Source organism: Atractosteus spatula, chromosome 7, assembly GCF_055471065.1.
Source record: "Atractosteus spatula isolate fAtrSpa1 chromosome 7, fAtrSpa1.hap1, whole genome shotgun sequence".
Classification (NCBI taxonomy): domain Eukaryota; kingdom Metazoa; phylum Chordata; class Actinopteri; order Semionotiformes; family Lepisosteidae; genus Atractosteus; species Atractosteus spatula.
The window spans coordinates 6,759,759-6,776,198 of NC_142712.1; the positions used below are offsets into that span (position 1 = coordinate 6,759,759).

General features: G+C 41.9%; 1 protein-coding gene across 2 annotated transcripts in view; it reads left to right on the forward strand.

Annotated features, from left to right (window-relative positions):
- uvrag (UV radiation resistance associated gene) overlaps window positions 1-16,440 on the forward strand; it is a 90,748-nt gene that overhangs the window by 46,700 nt on the left and 27,608 nt on the right. For both annotated transcript variants that reach the window (XM_088921874.1, XM_088921873.1), the window contains one exon: window positions 10,014-10,089. In XM_088921874.1, the coding sequence (XP_088778000.1) occupies window positions 10,014-10,089 (76 nt within the window). The remainder of the gene's footprint in view (window positions 1-10,013; window positions 10,090-16,440) is intronic.

Genomic DNA, 16,440 nt, shown 5'->3' on the forward strand with positions numbered 1-16,440 from the left:
TAACGCTTTGACATTATTCTTCAGATTGATCCACAGGTCATTTTGTTTTAAACATACCGTTAAATGGGTCTCGCACAATTTCATTCCCATAAATAATACCTGCTGCTGTGAAACGAGTGGTTTCCTAAGTTTTTATCCATCAGAAAAGGTTAAATCATTTTTTGTCATCATTTTTAAAGCCTGTGATGTGAAACGTAGGCCGTAAGAGTGACACAACATGTAGACTTTAAAGGTTTTAAACCTTGTATAAAATGAAGTGATGAGGGAGGATAATGACATGTGGAAGAGTTAGTCAACAGGAGCACAAGAAAAGCCACAAACAAGAGGATGCTGTTAGGATGCCCATAGCACTTGTTTAGTTTAGTGAAGATATGAGGTAAAAAAAAAAGAATAAAAAAATTGGGAAATTCAGGATGAGATGATGATGATGACGATGAGACGTCATCATTAACACCATCGTCTCTGTATTTGTGAAAGAAAGAAAATAGCCGCATGCTTTGGCCAGGAGCTGCACCTCGGTCAGCTCTTTGGTAACTATGCTAATCGCTGTCCCACCAGAGGTAGCTGACATAATGATGCATGGTTCCTTTACTTCACCAGGTAAATCAATTGAATGTAAATTCTCATGTGCAGTCATGACCTGCAGCCCCCTTTCTTCCAGCGGAGCATAAACTGGAGCAATTTGAGCGAGGCACCTTGCTCCAGGGTAGAAGAGCCGGCTCTGGGATTTGAACCCACGGCCCTCCAGGCTGTAGCCCGAACCAGTGCGCCACTCTGCTGCCTGGAGATGAGAAGAGCTGGAAGGGTTAGTTACAGTAAGCAGGCTGCAAGAGGCCTGTGTTCCCCCCGGGATCACTGACTGTGGCTGCAGTTGGTGATAGAAACTCATCTAACAGAAGTTCATCACCTCTCCCTGCCTCAGTTACACTACACCCAGAGGTTTACATTGGGGGTGGACTGCACAGCTGGCTTATATTAAATCCGCTTTGTCTGTGAAAAGAGTGTTTGTTGTCAGTATATTTTTCATCATTTGAAATGTTTGCAGGAAGGATTGCTTTTCTAACTGTATTTAAATAAATTTATTATTCTTGCTCGTAAAAGCCCGCGTTCGGATATGGTTGACTTGCCTTTCTCAAGGGAGCGTATAGTTAAGAGAGGTTTTAACTGGAGCTCAGAGACCCTCAGTGAAACGGCTCGTACTAGAACAGAGTTATGGGTTGGGGTTCCTGCTGACCCTTCTCTGCCTTCAAACCTGATACACCCCTGTAAGAGTAAATTACTGCCACAGCGAAAGCAGAGGGGAAAAAGGTTTATTGGGTGTTAGCGAATTTTCTGGTCAGTAGATGCTCCTCAGCTGTTCTCCCCCAAAAAGACAAAGATCAGAGTAGTACTGTATGATGTAGTAGATGAGTGCCCAGTGGGTACAACAAACTCATTTTGCTCTCTCACCTCGTAGGAGAACCCGTTTTGCTCACTGTTCTGGGGTAACCAGCTCAGATCATTGGCAAACTCGCAACCGAGACTGGTTCCTGAGTTCACCTTGTAGTTCGTTGGTGGGTGGGATTGCCAGGGTGCCCTGGGGGTAAATGGGACCAAGTTTGTGGACAGAGCCTGAGCTCCCAAGCAAGCTCTTATGGGTGCATAATGGTTTCCGAGATACAGCTCATCAAATTATACATTTTTATATTTTGTGTTTAAAATGGTTGGTCTTGCCCTTGTCTCACTGACATTGCCTCACAAAAAAAAGATAATACATTAAATGTTACCTTAGAAATGGAACATCCAGACCCAGAGAGCCTATTTTTGTTCATCTCATTTTGATATATGATGACTTGTGGCTGTAAGGATTTGCAGCTGGAGTTTATAAGAACCTCACTAGGTTGTAATTCTGAGTGGTAGAACACTTTGCGATGCTGGGTTTGTGAGGAGTGAAGCCTTCTGTCCTTTTAATAGGGCTTCCCTGCAGAGGGAAACTGATTTATTCCTAACCATCTATTTTAATATGCCTTTTGCACAAGCTGGATCATGAAAAATAAATAAGAGGGGTAATTTAAGAGTATCCACACCTTCAGCAAGCTCCCTCAGGTGTTAGTGAAGAGGGAAGCATGTAAAAGTGATCTTTCACCTGACCTCCTTGACAGTATTTATTTATTCTCACAGTCCTAATGTTCCATCTGCTTTACAGAACGAGGCGTTATATACACTAAGCGGTAAATCTCCCAGGATTGCACGGTAGGTCTCTTAATAATAAAATGAAAAAGCAATGTATAAAAATGTCTTAACGGATTGAAAATGAGATTCGTAAGGTGATACTGGACAAATGTCTGAATTCCTCAGCTTCAGTAAATTAGTAAATTTATCATTGTGACACGCTGAAAATAATCACAGTCCTTTTATGGTATACCTGGCCCTCTGAAATCTTTACACAGCCTGTTTTGAGAGAATTCGTGGGTTACTTATACACAACCTGCTCCTAACCTGGCTTTATTGCCAAGTTTGAAGAGGTCATGGATAGTAATGGCTGGGCTACAACTTAGCCTTTGAGGTCTTGCTGTCCACTGGCACAGGGGGACTGCTGTCTCTCTCCCAGCTGGGTGCTGCACCTCAGTGGTGGATGACATGGGTACCGTCCAATATGTAAAGCACTGTGGGATCCTTTAGGATGGAACAGCGCTATATAAATGTCCGGACTTTTTTCAAGCCCAGTTTCATTGTTCTCTCAAAGACAGACTAACCCTGCTGCCCCTCTGTAAACAGATTTTCCTACCTAAATCTTTTTAATTAGCCTTCAGTACGCGCGGCTCATGCCAGATATGCATTCTTGAGCCTTGCGCTTTCAATGTGGTTTAATTTGACTGTATTGCCCTACAGTATGTAGCAACTTGTCGTTTTTGCACACAACGTCTTGTTGTATCAAAAGAAGAAAAAAGTGGTGCAAGTAGGATGTGTTTGTTTAATGGTTAGTACAGCGCCACCTTTGTAAAACTTGTCAAACGTTCTTCAGGGCATGCATGCATTATTTCTGTATCTTGCTTTGACAAAGGCTTTTAGAGTCGGGGCTAATTAACTTCTTGCCATTTTGCAAAAGAATTACAGTGAATTACATGTCCGTTGGTTTAGAAGGTGGCTAAAAGTCCAGTGTAATTCCCGCAGAGAGTGCCTATATGTACCTTGGTTTAAAATCTCGGAAGCTTTTTAAAATCAATGGGTTTTGCAACATGTTGCACCCACATTTCAAAATCTGAACTCCAGAATTCCTGATTACAGCAGAATAAAAGATCTAATCCAGATGTGCAATGTTTGATTGAGAACAGGTGAAGGCAGTTAAAATCAAGTGGTGCCTTATAGCAACTTTTAGGAGGCTGTATTAAAGGCAGGCCATTGTTTGTTTGTCTGCACAAAAATAAAAACTGACATGGCAGTGCAGCGCTGAAGCTTCGAAGGCTTCAAGATCCGACACTGTCGCTGAAGTCTGTAAATGAGTCCGGGTGCAAAGAAAGATGTGTAGAATCAAGTACTAAAAAAGGAGACAAAACTGGGGGCATTTTACAGATCTTACGAAATGTGCACGTTGCTTAGCATTTAACGTAAGGAGAGGGCGTCCTTCCCAAAACTGAGATAGGCCCGAAGTTTCCCGTGAGGCTTCTCAGGAGATCTCCAGACTGGAGATTTGGAATATGTGAAATATACAATACAGGGACAAGGAAGAACTTACACATTCAATTGAAATATTTTCTTTTGGTGTCCTGTGTTTGCACCTCTCCATGCTGTTACTGTATATGGTACTTACCCCCAGAATTGTGGTGATGGACCTGGGCATGCTGTGCTTTTCTTCTGTCCTCTGTACTTTCTCATACGCAGCCCCGATAATTCTGAAGTCCAGAGAGATCCCTGGGGCTGCACTTATAATTGACTGAAGAAGGGCTTAATTCCATTCCGCAATACTAGTTTATGTTTAAAAAATCATTTTTAACCGTTAAAATGGCATTGACAATATCCAGTGGCACTTGAAATGACACTTTTTTTTCAGGTTTCCCTGTTTCATAGTTTACAAAAATGAATGTCTCTTAAGCTTTAACAGAGTTACACTTTGTGTTGCACATCTATGAAACTAATATTGTAAAAATTTGCACTGAGTCATTTCAGTGACTGGACTTCAGATCCACAGAGACAGACACGTCTGCAACCATGATCATCGGCTGTTTCTGTTTCCAATAAAACTCCCGAAGGTTAAAACAACTATGGATATTTTTAAGGGCCCTAATAAAAATCTTAAGAGGGGAAAAACAAGCAGCAGCACATTGTTTTGAGACATTTTTGTTGTGACTTTATAGACCGTGTCACATGCCTGTGCTGAAAAAATGTCCAATAAAATCAGTCTTTTGTGACAGATACTAAATATAGTAGATTTTTGGATACTGAAAAATGCAGTTCCCTAATTCATCTTAAAACCTGTCCGTTAATCTTAATAGGCAAGTTGTTTTCTCAAGTGTTCCGTTTTATGGTTTCTTGCCTTTTAAAATTTACTTTAGAGACAGTTACAGTACATGCTTAGTGCTTGAGATGTACTCCCTTTTTCAAACGTTGGGTAAAGCCAGTTTTAATTATGTGAACTTCACTTTGCTTTTGTCTTTCAGTCCACCTTGAAAATATTCATATAGAAATATTATTAGAAGAAATCCAACCCCACAGTTCTTGTTATTGCATTGTTTACATTTTTACAACAGGTAGAATGATTACGTATTTCCGGTCTAATACTGGCAGGGATTGGCAGAAGGTGTTGCCTACACCTTTTCAAGGGTGCACATCCTCCCATATAAATACATATACATATAAATTGCTGAAGAGCGTGCACAAAAAAGCGGTAAACAACAAGCTAAAGCTGAAAATCCTAAATAATTTTGCAAGGAAACCTTGCTTCAGTGTCTGTGGTGCTAGAAACTAGCTAGTTATCAGAGCTGATGTTTCAGGAGGACCGAACTGCGATTCTCCAAATCTCTTTCCATTTTGTGGGTTGCGTGCAAGTGCTCCACATCTCTCTCAGTGGCCTAAACCGGCTGAGATCCCACTGGCAGAATCTTGGTGTTTTTTTTGGTTTTTTTAGGCAATCTTTTTTGTCCTGCAGTTCCTCGACAAACCACCAGGTGTGATCACGCCAAGGCCCCAGTCTCACCCCATACCAGCGCCCCTTGTAGAAATTCAGGGGCAGGAGCGGGCTGTGTTTACGTACTTAAGGTAGTTGAGAGAGTACGTGATTACAAAGAAAATATTTTCTTTTTAACAAGGGTTTTGGATTTGAGACTATTTTCCTTCTTTTATAATGCTGTTCTGTACATTAAATGTAGACGCTTGACATAATAAGGAGTATAAAAACGTCTGGTTGTTGTAATAGCTTGCTCAGACTTTATTGCTGCTGTCCCGGGCTTTTTTTTTAGGGCTGCCTTGGTTCTTTTATGGAGAAGAGAACAATTAAACAGTATCAAGTAATGAAAGGGCTGCAGCAGTGGGATCAGTGCCTGGCCAGTGTTTCAAGCTGTTTGGAGTTTTCCAGATATCATATTTTATTGCGCACCAAGCGAGACTGCGTTGTAAATCACTGACACCATGAATCGAAAGATGTGTAAATACAGTATGTTGTCATGTTAAAAGCATTTTCTGCAGATTGTATTTGTTGCATGCAAAAAGCAATTTGTGTGCCTTCATTATTGTGCACCACATATTAATAAACGGCATCCCTGTGTGGTATTGCCACCAGTGCAAGGTGTATATCTCCCAGGCCTAAGGACAGTCGGCTCATGTGCTGTAGTCTGCTTGGTTTTCAGGCTTGGCAATATTTTCAATTTTAAAAAGATAAAATGTAATTAATAAAATTAATTTTAAAAAATGCAGAAAACCTTAATCAGTGCCATAGCTGTAGCTCATGAGAACATAGAGAATAGGCCATTTGGCCCATCTTACCCTTTTGGTATTTAGTGGCAAACTGAAACTCTTAACTCCAAATACTGTGAATTCTAACGTTGGTAGGACATTAGACACTGCAATCTGTGAACAGTTGTATATCCAACCAGATAATTTAAAATAATCCCATTGCATGTATTATATACTGTACAGCAACCAAACCGACCCAAAAGATTTTTAATTGTCTCCATTACAATGCAGTACTTAGGCTTGTATTTGCAATGTTAGACAGTGCAATAATGAGCTCTGAGGCATGCAGCATTTATTTAGATTAAGTATCAGTTCATGTATGACAGAATACTCTGGAGGATTGTGCAGAGTTTAGCTATAGCTTGAAGAACCACTTTGTGAGAAAGAGGCTGCTTCTTGCAGAGTAAGAGAGTAACTTCTGACTTAAGCCTGCCACTTATTTTAGTAAAGCATTGTACCAGGGAAGTCCAAACCACTCCTGGTTTCTGTGTGTTTTCATTCCACTACCATTCTTATAAACCAAAATCATCTCTTTCTTGGCTTAACGGGACCAATTTTACAGCTTCTTTAGGTACTGCTACTTTGAAGAGACACGCCAGCCCTTCAGGACCAAGATTGTATTATATACTGTAATAAGCTTATCAACAGGCATTGGCAGTTTGCAGGAATCATAACAGTACTACAAATACCCAAAGTTACAAACAGGCCTAAGGCAGTGTTTGTTTATAGCATCACTGAACATCACAGAGTTTGGCGAGGTCGGATCAAATAATGTGTAATCGGAAAGTGCTCAGTTTTCCAGGATGTTCTTCAGACATTCCTTCTATCTTTTCCAACCATGAACTACAATGTTAGTAGATTTAGGTGGTAAGTGCTTAAGATGGTTGTTAGCGTTGGGTTTTCAAAACACATTTTTCATGCTTTTTCCTTGAGAGACTCTATGAAATAGGTAGTAAAAATCATTTTAGTCGATGACCTAACTTAGAAAAAATCAAGCGATTTCAATCAGGTTAATTTAAATCATCTGACCCTGATATACACAGTATGTGAGCAGGAACAAAAGTTCTTTATAAAAGCAGGCAGGAGGTCTTCGGTTATGTATTGCATTTAAGTTTTTATTCCCAAAAACGATATTGCTGGTGTGCATAAATTAAAATATTTTTTTTCTGAACTTCAGCTTCTGCCGTAAATATGTCAGAAGTAATCGCATTAGTCCTCAGATATTGCTACACGTGTTTTTGATGCGGGATATTATTGTAGCATGTAGCCAATGTTCTCATTACATTGTCGCAATACCAGGCGATAAATCAGATAAGTGGATTCTGCTGGAAAGTACAATAGTGTTGCGAGGGATTGAAGGGAAAAGTTTAAGCAGACGCTGATTAGACGGTTCCCCCTTTCTGATAAATATTTAGTGGAAAGGCAAAACACCAGCTCCCCACAGCTGGAAATACAAGTAAGAAATGATAATTAAATACAGAACTTGAATACATGGACTCAGTTCATGGTGTTGCTGAAACTGCTCTGCCTCAGTAAAGGTTTCAATAAATTCTGCATGAGCTCAGAGCAATCCCCTGGCTGAAGAGTGATGTGGGGAGGGGGGGGTCTGACTTTAATCCACTTTATCCTGGTTGTGTAACAGATCGTTTCACCACAGCGGCCAGCGCCGGACAAGTGATAATAATGACTTCTTTCCATTCTCGGTCAGACAGCTTTAAGAATGATTCGCAGCTCTATTGGTGTGTAATTATACCTTTAGGGTTACTGGAAGTTTGCGAAAGGAATTCCTGATGTTCCATGATCCAGGATCTCCTCGCTTCACAATGGTCTAACGGGAGTTTGGGAAGTACAGACCCATAAATCATAACAGATATATATGTTAGTTTTTTTCCCCCCCTTTGGTGTTGCAGGACTTGCATTATTTTAAGTTTATATTAGATTTGCCTGTTGGTCCTGTACTCATCATTTGAAAGACAGCCTCAAGACATCTCCTCCTTCTTTCAGCATCAATTTTGTTGCTGCATGTGCGATGGCTGTTCGGTCAACTTGTTGGCAGCAGCTCTCGTCCCGCAGCATTTTCGATCGAGGTTCAGATACACATACTTCACGTGAATTCATCTTCTCAAGAAACAGCTGGCAGAGACCCTTGGGTCAGTTATCAGCTAACCCACCAAACGAGTTAGATGGGGCAAATGGCCTCCTGGTTTCTACCCTTTCCTCTGTTCCCTTGACTGGGTCTTTTTAACGTATCTGAGTTCTGCCATGGTTGGTTCAGACGTTTTATCGTAGGGGGCGATAAACCCCCCTGCAAACCCCACTGAAAACCAAACCCAGTGAGAGCCCATCGCAAAAATGAAAACCTGGAAGACGCTTGTGCACACAGCAGTGCGAGCGAGCCGGTTTCTCCGGGGGCTGGATGTGTGTGTGTGTGTGTGGGCACAGTCCCACTTGGTGGGAGAATTCCACGGCATGCTGGGCCGGTGCGCTGGTCACTTGGTGATGCGAGACGCTCCCACTCGGCCCCAGCACTCCAAGGTCAAGGAATGTGAGTAGTGTCAGCTTGTCTCCACTCACGCGGATTAACGGGGGAGAAGGAGCTGACCCGTGGGGGGGGGATTGGAGTTAGGAGCCCGAGAGCCCGCCTGCTGCTCCGCCCCGCCTGTGGAAGTGGCAGCCCTTTCTCCTGCGATCAGGCCGATAAGAGCCTGGGGGGCGGTGTGTGGGGGAGAGGAAAAACCGCTCTCTGTCAAGAGTTCGTTTGCGGCAGGTCAATAAACCGAAAGCTGAGATGTCGGCTGCCGACAAACCGAGCTCCTTGTCTCTTTGCTGTTAAAAAAAAAAATGTGGATTTGAAATATTTGATCCTTCTCACATGCTGGGCCGTTCACGTGGATGAAAGACAGGTGACGCGTGAGGAGAGTTCAGCCTCCGGCCAGTCATCGGCACAAGGTCTTCTGGCCAGTCAAAGACAGCATGAGCAAGCAAGCTAACTAATGAAAGGGCTACAGCTCACCTTCTTTTGAAATATTAGTTTTTTTTACAAAATCCCAGTGTGGCTCCAGTTCCATAAATTCATTACTTCTCTTGCCACAGGAAGGATTCAAAGAAAATACTTACATAAAAAGTTTGGAACTGATGAAGAATAGGGCACATTGCTCATTTCTAAGGGTTTGAGGGATTGGTGTTTAAGGGCGCAAGACAAATTAACACATCAAAAGGTGAAACGTGGTCTTAGTCACAGCAATGAAATGGCTGATTGTGATTTTTTGATTTGGTTTTAACTGTTTAGAATGTGATGTTAAAGCTGACGTTATAAATGCTGCATTTACTGCTGTGCAAATGTCTTATCTTAGACTTTTTGCCTCATTCTTTCCTTCTCACCATTTTTCCCTTTTCCTTCTTCTGGAGATGCATTCCAGTGGCATCTTCGATTGAGATTCTAGCCTTTTTGTTCTAAGCCAACAGTTAATCCTGACAGACCCGTGTTCTGTAGCTCAAAAAGCCTCTTAAGCTTTAAGGCTGAGTACAGAGGAACAAGATGAGGAACACCTGACAAGGATCGGATAGTTTAATGGGATGGGTTATCTATTACAGCACTTCCCGCTGTCTGTTGCAGTAAAGCTTACCTGCAGTTTTGTCGTCATAGAATTGTGGAAAATTCTGATCCACGTGCATTAAAGATCGCTGAGCAACAAACTTGGTTTCTTCTGACACCAGCTAAGCTGTAGCAATAACAGTCAAAGCTGGCACAAAATCAGAAACCGTGAGCGGAGGTTTTGGCTACAATACATCGTGAATGCACGTAACCTATTCATACATTATTGTGTTGGTATAGAGTAACTCCTGATCATGTCTAAGATGCTTACAGTACAGTTTATACATGTATTGCAGATAGCTGTACATTCAAAAAAATCCCCCTTGTATTTTTCAGTTTGTTTCTGAGCACTGATATCATCCAGCAGACTCTGTAAAGGCCAGGAGGGCTATAGGTTGAAAACAATCTGCTACAGTCAAAAATCCACAAGCTACCTGCCATACCTGCTAATTTCCCTGCTTGACCGATGTATTCTTCTGTGTGTTTCCAGGTTTCCCTTATACCCCAGGGGAGAGCGCTTTCAGTTTGAATATGGAGTCTACCTTTTGAACAAAAATATCGCCCAGGTGAGTAGGCGGCATCACTTTAAGCTAAAAGCCTGGAGTAACCGTACAGTAACGGCACGTCTAGACCTTTTCCCCTTCCCCGCTTCGAAGAAAGCGTTTCGTCTCAGGAGGCCGTCCGAAAAGCGGTGCGGGAAGCGGTAACTCAAGAAATATGTTGAATTGTCCAAGGGCTGAAGCTCGTGGTAGCTGGAGGATTAAGCCGTCATCTTTGGAGCTTGTGGAGTTCATCTGGCAATGCGGAGTCACAGTGGTCGGCTTCACAGGCTCACGAAGCCACCCCAACACGCCTCTCGGCGGTTGCTGGCTGAACACGTTCCCCGTGGCTGAAGTCTAGCGGAGCCTAAGCAGATGAAAGTGTGGCTTATGTGTTGACCTGTGAGAGTTTTGCTTCTAAATCATTTAGCACCGAATATAACAATTTGCATTCCATTCCTTTTACTTTTAACACGGCAGTAAGAATGAGAAATTATGGTCTCTCTAGTGAATTAGGAAGCAATTAGAAGGAACAGGTGGCTCAGTTCAAATGATCTTACAGGGAGGTTGTGATCTGATGTGCTGCCACAGCTTGCAAGCAACAAGCTAAAACTGCACTATCTTCCTCCTGTGAAATACCTTAGCAACTGAAACTAAAAGAAGGAAAAAAGTACCCTTTTCGCATTTTCTAGAAATGGGACCTGAGGCTGGGACTGAAGGCTGCCTGTGGGAGGTTTTGAAGTTTCTTAAGCATTTTATAAATGAACATTTCTTGAGCTGCAAGGTTATTATTAGCATAGCAGCCTGTAAACGAAACCAAACTTGAAAGAAGATGGTTTCATGCTTTGAAGCAGAGGAAACATCTTTCATGATAAAAAGAAAAAATGCTAATAAAAAAGACATGAGGCCTTGGAGTTTTTTTTTTCCTTCTTCTAAGTAAATAAACCAAATGGCTGGATTGAGGTTTTACAAAGCCCAGCTGTGAGTAAATGTGTCAGGACACTGAACCCTCACTTTATTAGCTCTGAAACACTGGTGTGAAGTGAACCCATGACCTTTTTTTCACTCCGTATGAGCCTTAATTGGTGACTAAAAATGAAATACTAGTCCACACCAATCTATTAGAGCCCCTCAGACTGGAATGAACATCAGAACTAGAGGGCAAACTAAATTGAAAATTGGTTCATTACCTCTCTCGTGTTTCTGGGGCTTACGGAAGTACAAGGATTTATTTAGAAAGCAAATTTAAGGGGGCGGAGGTGCAGAACATTGTCTTAATGAAGGCAATATCATTGGAATTAGGGTTTGCCATCCATACCTGTTTAAGTGAAACAGGATATTAAAGTCAATCAAGAGTGTTATGGGCCATATGGAGCTGGTCACGGAAGAGTGTGGTGATGTCACTGTCCCTAGATCCATAAGAAACTGGTGCTGGACATTTGCCTTGACTGCTGCAGGCATTGCCCTGTGTTTGGCAGCATTTTTTTTGTGTGTTAAATTAACTTGTTTTGTAGCTTTATTGGTAATGCTTGCTTTGTTCTAAATCGGTTCAGCGTGCACTGTTATCTGGCATTTTTAATAATTGCATGTGCCTGTAAGTACTTAATATAATGTAGAACTTTCAGAAATCATATCAGCATTTCCTTTCCCCATGTTCATTTCCAGTCTGCGTCTTCACATGCAATTTTGTCCACACACGTTTTACAGCAAGCCACAGACCCCGAGACTAAGTGCTTAATGATTTTCAGAGTAGCAAAGCTGAGATCTAATAAAGCCTACAGATTAAAGTTTGATTGCAGCTCATTACCCTAGCTTTCACTGTGACTTGAACTCTGTAGAACTGACAGAGAAAACACCATATTCATGCAATTGCCTAAGAATGTGAGGCAGCTGCCATATGGTCTAGATTCAATCCAAAATACACTCTTCAGAGCACCTTTTTAAATTAATGGACTCAATACTTTCAGAATAGAAGGAAGGTTACAATCAGAAGGAGACTGTTTGGCCCACATAGCTTGTTTGACTGCAAATAGACAGTTAATCTTATCGGGACATTTATTAAGAATATCACCTTCAACAAAGTGGCTGGATAGCTTGTTTTGGCTCTACAACAACCCTTTTGTGCAAAAATACAACCTGTACATTGTCTTCAGCAGACGAGATGGAAGAAAACGAAAGAGTGTCACTTAGTGTATCATTTTTTAACATGTTCATCGTAGCGCCATTTGTGTATATAAAACTTTACATGACAAAATGGAAGGTTTCTGGAATGATGAAGTCATAGGACTGCAGAGCAATAACTAGTGTCTTCATACAGTAGGTTCCCAGGAATGTGTGCAACAGGGTGACCTTTGATACACAACATGGAAAAAAACCCCAACATTTGCTGTTCTTTATTTGCCTCATCGGTTTCTCACCTGCATCTGTGAGAGGGGCCGGAACCTGCCCACGATCAGTCTGAATGGCCAGATAACATCTGTGTCTTGTGTCTTTCTTTCCTTCATGTGGTACTTTAAAAGGTGACTGGACTCCAAGGACCATACCACACAGAAACAGAAATAAAAATAAAGCAATAAAGTTTTGAAAATTATAATGTGTCTGTAAGGAGAAAAAAACATCACAGTGTTTTTGGCCTAGTGAATATAGTTTGCAGATGCTTTCCTATACGATTTCACATCTGTTACAGTTTCAGCATGGAAGTACATTTATTGTGTGATGTGAAGTGTGTATCACTTACTTTTATATGGTTTTGCTATTAGATATGTAGTCCAGCATGAGTATACACACATCCGGGATAAAGTCACTTCATGTATTGCACTGCTTATAACACCCAGACCGTAACACATACTGTACATTAGCAAAATTTTGCTGTGCGCTTTGGATCGTGTAGAATGGACTCCCAGAATCTGTTTTATGACCACCAGGGGGTCCGCTTCTTTCATAGCTGTAGAAAGACTGTGAGAGTATTTTGCTGTGTTGGAGACAAACCCGCCTTGAAAGAGCCCAGCAGGTAAACTGACTCACCTGACAGCTCGGCACGATTGTCTGCAGAAGGACAAATAAGACAAGACAATGCATTGTGTTACTAGCATCCCCCAGTGGCACAATCTGGAAATCTTTGAAATGTTTTCAGTTTGGCCCTTTGTGCATGCACACTTCATTCCACAAACATATGTGCTATGATTTGGGAGTTATAAGCAACGGTATGCATTAAGTAACTTTGTAGTTGCCCTGTATATGACTTTCTTTATTAGTTGTAATTGGGTGCCGGAAACCCAACAGTTCAACCTCTTATTCTGTAAGCAACAGTTTTTCCTTTTATAAATTTGCAGTATGGTTCTTGTTAATTCTTTGGGGTTTATTAGGAAGTAGCAGCTTTACTGACCCTAAGTATTAGAAAATTGAGCTTAGTTTTCTACTAAATATAATTTACTGTGAGGCTGTTTCTGAAGGGCTGGTTATTATTATTTTGTTTTGAGTGGTGTTATTTGCACCCGAATTAGTCTGCCGTACATAGGAATTCTTGTGCCTTGCCGTTGAAACAAACCAGATATCTGGTTTCACAGCAGTTTCTGTCTTAAATGTAAAAGATTAAACATACATATTTTATAAAATTGCCCCATGTGCTCTGTTTGAAATTGATACAGGGCAGCTGGTTAAAGAACAGCACCAGGAGGGGCTCTTTGAAGTTCTGGCCTCTGAATATGTTGTTTTTATTTATACCTTGTGTCAAAGGTAACTGGACACTGCGCAAAGTCAGGTGTTATCAGTTCCTCTTTCTGTTTTCATGTCTTTGGTGTAAAGAGAAAAACGCAAAAGCAGTGCACTTCATCACATTTGTCTGCAAGATGATAAAACCCCTTATTGTAGCCCGCCATTACGGACTCGCTTTGTTGTATCTGTGAGGTACAAATCTCCATTTGCATCCTAGGTTCAATCCAGTGGTGACTTCTCATCTACGCAGCCTGTAATTTAATATGCACTTATATATTACAGGCACAAGCTCACAGATTGTGTGGCAGTTAACACAAAGGCATATGCAAGTTAAAAAATAAACAGGCACACCACACATTTGCAAAAGGCAGCAAAGAAATGACACACTGTGTGCTTGGAGTGTGCGTGTATCCTGATCGAGCAGCAGACGTATTGCCAGTAGTGTATTTTATTGTGCTTGCTTCCTTTTTAAGTACAGTATTGCATTGTTTCTTGTTAGTTTTCCATTGACGTTAACATTATTAAATTACCTTTCCGGATGCTGGCAGCGCTGCCTAGTATTAAAATAAAGCCTTGGTTTCTTAGGGGGCTGGATACAGTTCCACCATGCCCATGCCAGAGATCTGTTCAGGTGGCAGTCTGGCAGCCTGAGCCGACCCATCAGAAAGGCCCCGAAGCCATAGATGCTGTGAGCGAAGTGGTGGGGCTTGTAGTTTACACAGACAAATTACCCACGTGAGGGAAACTGGCTCTTAACAAATGCGATTGCATGGACCTGTGCCACGCGCATTTTTCATCCGCAAAGGGCTGTGTGAAACAGGCATGTGGGGCTAATTACACCGATGCAGTTTGTGTTGCGTATGTGAAGCCTTAGGGATTGACCAGGGCTGTACGGTGTTACTCTGTGCCCCTTCGCGGGGAAGCACCAGGAAAGAAAGCATTAGATACGCTTGATATGTCTTCCTGTTAACAAATATATGTTTAGCTTGTGGGCGGCAACACAGAGTAAAAGGGCACTTCTGTAATGGCCAAGATTATTCCTCTGAATATGAGAAGTGAAATTTTACAGGATATCTGTCCGCTGTACAATATCGAATGGGGGCATAATGGCACCAGGAGCTGCAGATATCATATGACCTTTACAGATTCAGAGCTTGTGTGACAACAGAGAGGTCATGTTGAACAGGTGATTTGAATGACCTCTTAAAAAATAAGCAAAGGTTTGCTTGTTTCGTGTTTACAACGGCTGAGCTTCACTGATCAGACGGACCAGCGGAGCACCTTCCCTCTGAGTCCTGTTGCTGGGAAATCGTCCGTTGCTTGGCTTTTCACACAGAAGTGCTCACTAGTGAAGGGATATGGATGATAACTGTTCCCTGTGCTATAGCAACACACTAGTGTAGAGACTGTCTTAAAAAGAACACGGACCCCCCTCCCCCTTACTGCAGGCAAGAGGCAAACAGTTCGGCTGCGGACATGCAATTGGCTTGGAACTGGTGAGCGTCCTGTAGATAAGCTGTTCTGGTAGACATCTCTCAAAGGGCATCATGGCGGCATTAGGAAACCCGTAACAAAACCCAGTCGAGTTGTTTTGTGCCGCAGTTTCAATCCACTCGAAGCGCGATTCGGTCTGCTTATGATCCAAAAAGGCCCCGCCAGTGGAAAGTTACGTAGCCAATCAGCTGGCAAGACAGAGGATGTTTTTGGCGCTGGAAGGATGCCTCACTGCCATTATCTCCTGCGACTGTATTTTATGGAAACCATATGAAGCCGGCACGACACAGGAGTATGTGAAAAAGAACAGCCTGGAACTCTGGTATCTTAATTTCCTTGGAAGTTAGTGCTATTAATTTGGTGTATTGGGGTATATCAAGAGTGTTCTAATGCTCGTGAAAGTTATCTCCAGCTATTACCTTATTTCCTTTTCTACTTTTATGCAGCCTTCTTCAGGATTACAGTGGCTCTTTGTGACTCTGAAATACTTGTACCTTATTAATGAAACAATGTCATATGTTTCATATGTGTATATGCTTTTTTAGTTTCCTAGAGTTTTTGTATGTTTACCTGTATATAAATGTGTAAAACACACTTAGCTAAAGCAGACAACTGTTTTTTAATTTAAAGAAAGGTTTCAAAATTTTAGATTAATAAAATCCGATCTGAGTCAGGTTGAGTCGGAGAATGCAGCCTTTCATGATTCAGAACTCTTCGAAAGTGCTGCATTCAGCAAAAGTGCAGAGCTTTTCCATGCTTGTCGCTGTTGGTTTTATTATGTTTTGAGCATGTTGGGTAAATAAGAAGGGGAAAAAGAATACTCCCTTTTGCGATTATTCATGTGCGGCGCTCAGAAGGGTAGAATATTTAGAAGGCGCTATTCTGGTGCCTGACCTGCAATGCCGAGGGTATTTGCGGTCCGTGAGCCAACCTGTCTCGTCCCAGAAACCCTCGCCCACACCGAGCGTCTGTGTGTGCTTGTTCATCCACACAACCAGGCTCTTATTCTTACAGCCACCCCGTAACACCTCATCTCAACAAACAACCTCTGTGTCTCCTAAAGAAGCCAGTCTACGGGTTATTTATCCACCTCTTTTGTAGCTAACAGGAGCAGGAATTGAACTTTTTGTTAACCCTTTGGTGCCATTTTCTTTTCCAAAGCACTTTTTT